A 6,570-nucleotide genomic window follows, 5' to 3' on the forward strand; every position below is an offset into this window, starting at 1 on the left:
GCCAGTTTCTGGAAGACACCTTCTTCAAGCAGTGGTACAGGAAGAAGTCTGCATCCTTCAAGAAAAACATGATTTTCATGCAGGACAATGCTCCATCACACGCAGCGTCCAAGTACTCCACAGCGTGGCTGGCAAGAAAGGGTATAAAAGAAGAAAAAAACTAATGACATGGCCTCCTTGTTCACCTGATCTGAACCCCATTGAGAACCTGTGGTCCATCATCAAATGTGAGATTAACAAGGAGGGAAAACAGTACACCTCTCTGAACAGTGTCTGGGAGGCTGTGGTTGCTGCTGCACGCAATGTTGATGGTGAACAGATCAAAACACTGACAGAATCCATGGATGGCAGGCTTTTGAGTGTCCTTGCAAAGAAAGGTGGCTATATTGGTCGCTGATTTGTTTTTGTTTTGTTTTTTTTCAAGCCCACATTCCTAAGTTACTGCTGTTACTTCACTGTCATTTAACTTTCATGCTCAGACATGCATCTCTCCTGCCTTCCCACTGACTGATTTTCCACTGCACACACACCCTCAACCTCAAATCAAACAAAGACTGTTTAAAGCAGTTACCTGATATCTACAGTTTCAGATTTTGTTCCTGAAAACATCAGCATCCTTGGATTTTTAACAGCTGGAGTTTGAACTGGATAAAGGAGAAAATGACTGCAGTGAGTTCGTCGCTCTGCTGTACTCTGCTGCTTTTTGTCTGTGTGTTTGCAGGTAAGTATAAAATAACAGCAGTTCACTAATAACACTTTTAACACACTACCACTAATAACTATTGACTGACTGATTGATTGTGTTTAAGTAGGAAGTAAGAGGCTTGGTGGAAATGGAGTAGACTATATTTTAAAACAAGTAACAGATTCTGTGAACCTGATGTTTACTGAGCATTGAGTGAACATATAGTTACATTGTAACCTTTGTTCTCTGAGTGAGAGACTCTATTTCCACGCCGTTACATTCTATATGTACGGGGTATGACCTTGGTCGTGGCATGTGGATATTTCTTTAAGACACTCTTACACTCCACAGCTTACGTATAAAAAACAGCTGTGCAAACACTGCTGATAGTTTGATCAGGATGCATCTCCAAGCGGCCTGAAGAGAGAGAGAGTCTCTCACTCAGAGAGCCAAGGTTACAATGTAACTGTACGTTCTCTATCATATCGAGACTATCTCTCCACTCCGTCACATATTCTATATGTACAGGGTAACTATATAAGACAGACACCCTGCGAGCAGACAGTGCACCCGAATCACAGAGTGAAAGTACCAATGAACTATTTACAAATATACATATATACACGCCACCCCGGTCAGGGCTTCGCCAGAAACAAAGGCGGAGCGGGGGGGCGCATCAGTCTGCCAGACGCAAGACTAGCCTGAGCAAGTCCCGTAGGACGCAAGGACTGTAACTGAGTGGCCACTTCAGGTCAGCCCACCACTGCTGCGGAGGGGATGGCCAAGTAAGGGACGCGGGATGGCCGAGGTAGAGACGCAGCCCCAGTTCTGTCCCCAGAGCCAAGCAGCCGACCCACAAGATCCGAAGACTGGGGATGGGCTGGTGGCTTAGTCCACTAAGAGTGAAGGGCCCAAGTGGGGCTGTGATCCAAAGGTCCATCAGTAGGGCGTAGCAGCCACTTTGTGCCATCTACAGACAGGGGAGCAGCAAGAGTGAACTCGAACGAGACACTCGTGGACAGTCAGGAAGTTTCAGCTCACTGAGCGGGCCCCTGCTGGCCGTGTAAACCAGCGACACACGGGCAATACACCAGACAGGGAGCCAGCGCCTCAGGCTGGAGAGCTCACTCGCCTGCTGATGTACCAGACACAGCGAGGTCTGACTGGCAGGTAAACTGGCAAACCGCAGGCAATACTCCAGGGGAACACAGCCTGCAGCAGCAGCGCAGCCGCTGAAGTAGAGGGCCGAGCTAGGGATGTGAACCCAAGGTCCGTCCGCAGCATCCAGCAGCTGCTCCATGCTGTTCGCAGCAGAAGAGTAAACTCGAATAAGAACTGGTGCAGCCAGGAAGCTCAGCTCATTGAGGGGGCCCATGCCGGGTCAGCAAACCAGCGACCCATAGGCAATACACTGGAGAAGGAGCCAGTGCTGCAGGCTGGAGAACTCACGCTTGCCGGCTGATGTATCAGACTGCTTTGACACCCGACACCTTCCTCAGGAGGGAGCACATTAGAGGCAAATCACCAAGGGCTTCTGCAGTCCATGCTGGCAAGATAAGCAATTCATGCAGGATTCAGGGGTTTCTCTGGATAATAAAGCATGGTCTGGGGACAAGCACAACACACACTGATCATATCCATCCTCTATCGGCATCGAAATGTCATACTCCAAACAATTTTGGGATGTATGGGCTTCCATACTTCTGCCGAAGCAAGGGGGCGGGGCCACATGCTAACCCAGAAACAATTACTATCAGGTAAGCTGGCACGAGCCGCCAGCTAAATCTCCCCTTCACTGTTCATTCCCACAGTGTGTTTGGTATAGCTTCTCTGCTTTCATGTATTTGCTTATCAGCTTTAATGTTGTGTAGTGCTTGAACATTAAGCAATGTAGCCCTGGAACCACTAGCCTCTGGGTCTGTCTGACAATATGCCAGACAGTAGTGATGGGATTTCCAGCTCTTTTTAGAGAACCGACTCTTTTGGCTCGGCTCACTAAAAAGAGCCGGCTCTTTCGGCTCCCAACCGGCTCTTCAGGTTGTCTTGTTGCTTTAATTAACTTATTATTAACAACAATATAAAATTATGCACAAAAGGAATTACTAATGTATAAGAAAAAAAACCCTGTGGTTTTCTTTATGTATTTATAAATAAATATATACGGTGGCCCCTTGAGACAAAGCACATACAAATTCCAAAGCACGTAAAAACTCCAAAGCATATTATATGCCATATAATATATGGCATTTTAGTTAATAGAAAGCATAGAATTGAGGCACTTCAAACAATTCCATTCCAACATGATCTAGATTGGCTTTTTAGTGAAAGCTGTGTTGGACTAAACATATACATGTCGACTGTGAAGATCTTCAAGTTCCTGGGTACCACCATCTCCCAGGACCTGAAGTGGGAGAGCAACATCAACTCCATCCTCAAAAAGACCCGGCAGAGGATGTACTTCCTGAGACAACTGGGGAAGTACAGTCTTCCACAGGAGCTGCTGATCCAGTTCTACACTGCAGTCATTGAGTCTGTCCTGTGCTCCTCCATCACAGTCTGGTATGGTGCAGCCACTAAACAGGACAGGAGCAGACTGCAGCGGACTGTACGGGCAGCAGAAAGGATCATCGGCGCCCCCCTGCCCTCCATCCAGGATCTGTACCTCTCAAGAACCAGGGAACGGGCAGGGAAAATCATCACAGACCCCTCACACCCTGGACATGGTACAGAAGCCTCCAGACCAGGACCAGCCGACATCTCCCTCCTAAACAGTTGACCAGTCACACTGCTCCCACTGCCAGACTGCAACTGCATCTTATGTACATTCTGTAGTATTCATTCCACCTCATTTCTGTATTTTATGTATATAAGTTTAGATCAGTTATTTATAGTTGGTTTACACAGCTTTGTGTGTGTATGTGTATGCATGTGTAATGCATATATAGACGTGTGTGTGTTCCTCCAGGTGAGGGAGCAGAGTTGAATGTGTGTGTGTGTGTGTGTGTGTGTGTGTGTGTGTGTGTGTGTGTGTGTGTGTGTGTGTGTGTGATTTACATTGCTGTGCTTGAGAGCCACCATCTACCGGAATCAAATTCCTTGTATGAGTCTGCACATATACTTGGCCAATAAACACGATTCTGATTCTGATTCTGATGAATGCTTTGCAGACAAAGTGCAGGACTGACACTGAATCACAAAGAAAGAAAGAAAAAAACTGTAGGCCAATGATCTCTTACTGATCTCACTCTGATTGGCTGCCTTAGAAGAGAAAATTTCAGTCTCTCTGCTCTGTGTTGTTTCCTCTTTCAGATCAGAAAATCATCACAGCTGAGTCTGGACAGAACGTCATGCTGCCGTGTCGAGCTCCAAATGAGAACAAAAACAACACAGTAGTAGAGTGGAGCAGACCTGATCTAAATCAAACATATGTCCTTTTGCACCGGGGTGAGCACTTTGATCCAGCAAGCCAGCATCCATCTTTTAAGAACCGGGTGGAGCTGCAGGACAGACAGATGAAGGATGGAGACGTGTCTGTGATTCTGAAGGATGTGACAACTGCTGATAGTGGAACATACGAGTGTCGCATCAGGAAGAGAGGCAGAGGTATTCTCAAAGGTGACCCCAACAGCATCATCACCCTGATTGTTGTTGATCCTCCAGGTGAGTGAGTAGAGTTGAGTGTGTGTGTGATCAGAGGTGAAGCTGCTTCCTGGTTGTTGATGTTTGTTTGTAAAGATGTTGTTGATGAGACTTTGTAGAAAGCAGCTGGTCTGAGTGATGTGATCAGAGTGCAGTAGATAATGTCTGACAGCAGTTTGAAGAGGAAATGGATTCTGTTCTGTTCTTCACTCATCACCTACCTGACAGCTGACACCTCACACCTGTTTCTCACCCCTACTAGGAAGCGTCAGCATGGGAGAGAAGATAACTGCACCATTTAGACTCATCATCACTCTGTCAGTTTTTGCTGTGCTTCTTGTTGGTGGGTTTTGACCTACAGAAACATGAAGACAAACAGACTCACCTGAAACAGCCTGTCTGAAATTTCTCTGATGTTTTTGTTTCTTTGTTGTTGTTGTTGTTTTTTTAACACTATGAATGTCCAGCTTAACGTTCATTACTCTGTGTTTTGTGACAAACTTTAAGGTAACCTGTATGTCACATTTTGTTTTTACTGAGTACTAAGAACAACAGTTAATCAAACTGAATAATGCTGTGAGAAGTATTGTTTTTATCCGAATGTTTTATCTGACATTTGCTTTGTTCTGAAGGCCTGGGCCTGGTTTCATCCTGATAAAAAATATTTTTTCTTTTTTTGTTTGTTTTTGTTATTTCTTCATTGATCTTGTAATCCTGCTGACTTCTGTCCTACTTGTTCAAAAAAGAAGCTGGATAGGATCACACTGAACCACTAACAGCATCTGGATAGTGTAGTGGTAAGACTACACACCTTTGGAGTGGGAGTCACAAGTTCGATTCCCACCCGGTATCCAGTAAGGGTCCTGGATAGACCCCCCGTGCTAAAACCAAGCCCTGTGGCGCGGCTATGTCTGCAGCCTGTCCGCAGCTCGGACAGAAGAATTTCACTGCATGTTGTACTCTGTATAATTGTGTATGTGACAAATAAAGGTTGTTGTTTGTAACAGACAGCAGGGGTGTCAAAGACGAGTCCTCCGGGCCAGGATAGACTCCAATGCCGTCTGCTGGACAGCTTTGGAAAATATGAATGATGGTAGAATTTTTTGACTTAACTCTATTTTCCAAAGTCTAAGGAGCTTGGAAAGAAAAGCGTCTGGACTTCTTTAAGTTGCTTGAAGACGTTTCACCTCTCATCCGAGAGGCTTCTTCAGTCTCAGGGTGGAGAGTCCCAGATCTATTTGCAAAACTTTTACAGTTAGAAAGAGGTCCCGCATTGCCATTCATACAACACCAAAATAGTTAAGAAATAAATAATGACATCACAGAACAGTTCCTGTTTTTCACTGTCTACTGTACATAAAACAACAAAATGATCAATCTACAAAATCTTCATTTATTCATGAGTGTGTAACAGCTGCTAGAATTGTTTTTTCTGTAATTTCACACATTTATCACGTAGAAAAACTCATATGTGTTGTTGGAATTGTGCCTTTTTTATTAAGATATAAAGATAGAAAATGTGTAGATAAACTTCTTTACACTGACAAATAGTGTCTGGGCTGACTAAACAGACTAAACAGACTCTGCCAAAACCAATCACTCCATTCTTGCCACACTGCACGGTCTTCTCCAAACACGCCACGTCACTCTGCCAAACACTCACGGAATCCTAGGAAGGGAAAGAAGGACAGGTTAAGGGAATCTATGTACGCAAACAGACGAGGAGACAAGAACCAGGACATCACAGGGAAACACAAGAGAAGGTTAGAGCCAGGCTACACTAACATGAGTTGTACAACAATCCAGCGACGGGAAGCACTGAGCCACTGCTTTAAGTAGCGGCCTGGAGAAGCAGGATAACGAGTCGCAGGTCAGTAATCGCTTGCAGGTGCGTGGGCCAAAGGCGGGAACACGTGCTGAGCTCCACTCAGGCTGAGAGGATTCAAGAGAGAACAAGTGAGAGAAACAACAAAACACATGTGGCGTTTCTGAGTAGAGCTGGCCGGGGAGACACAGGTACCGCGACAGAAAGTGGACTTTCACTCATTTGGCCCACTTGAAGCTGAAGTGGACCATATCTGGCCATCGATGTAAAATGAGTTGGACATATTGCTGTTTTAAAGTGAACTGGGTTGAAAGTAGTTTTTGTTTCTGTGCCCATCTGTATATGCTGAATCTAAACTGTTTGGTATGGAGAATGAACTAGAATAGAATAGAATAGATTTCAACTTTATTGTCATTGCACA

At 45.1% G+C, this 6,570-nt stretch overlaps 1 protein-coding gene across 1 annotated transcript; it reads left to right on the forward strand.

Moving 5' to 3' along the window:
- The first annotated feature begins 507 nt into the window (after positions 1-507).
- Positions 508-5,653, forward strand: LOC120435954 (programmed cell death 1 ligand 1-like). Its single transcript, XM_039606193.1, has 3 exons — positions 508-721; positions 3,995-4,345; positions 4,587-5,653. The coding sequence occupies exons 1-3, from the start codon at positions 661-663 to the stop codon at positions 4,676-4,678; spliced, it is 504 nt and encodes a 167-aa protein (XP_039462127.1). The 5' UTR covers positions 508-660; the 3' UTR covers positions 4,679-5,653.
- Positions 5,654-6,570: the final 917 nt, after the last annotated feature.

The sequence above is a fragment of the Oreochromis aureus genome, linkage group 3 (genome assembly GCF_013358895.1).
Source record: "Oreochromis aureus strain Israel breed Guangdong linkage group 3, ZZ_aureus, whole genome shotgun sequence".
NCBI classification, from domain to species: Eukaryota; Metazoa; Chordata; class Actinopteri; order Cichliformes; family Cichlidae; genus Oreochromis; species Oreochromis aureus.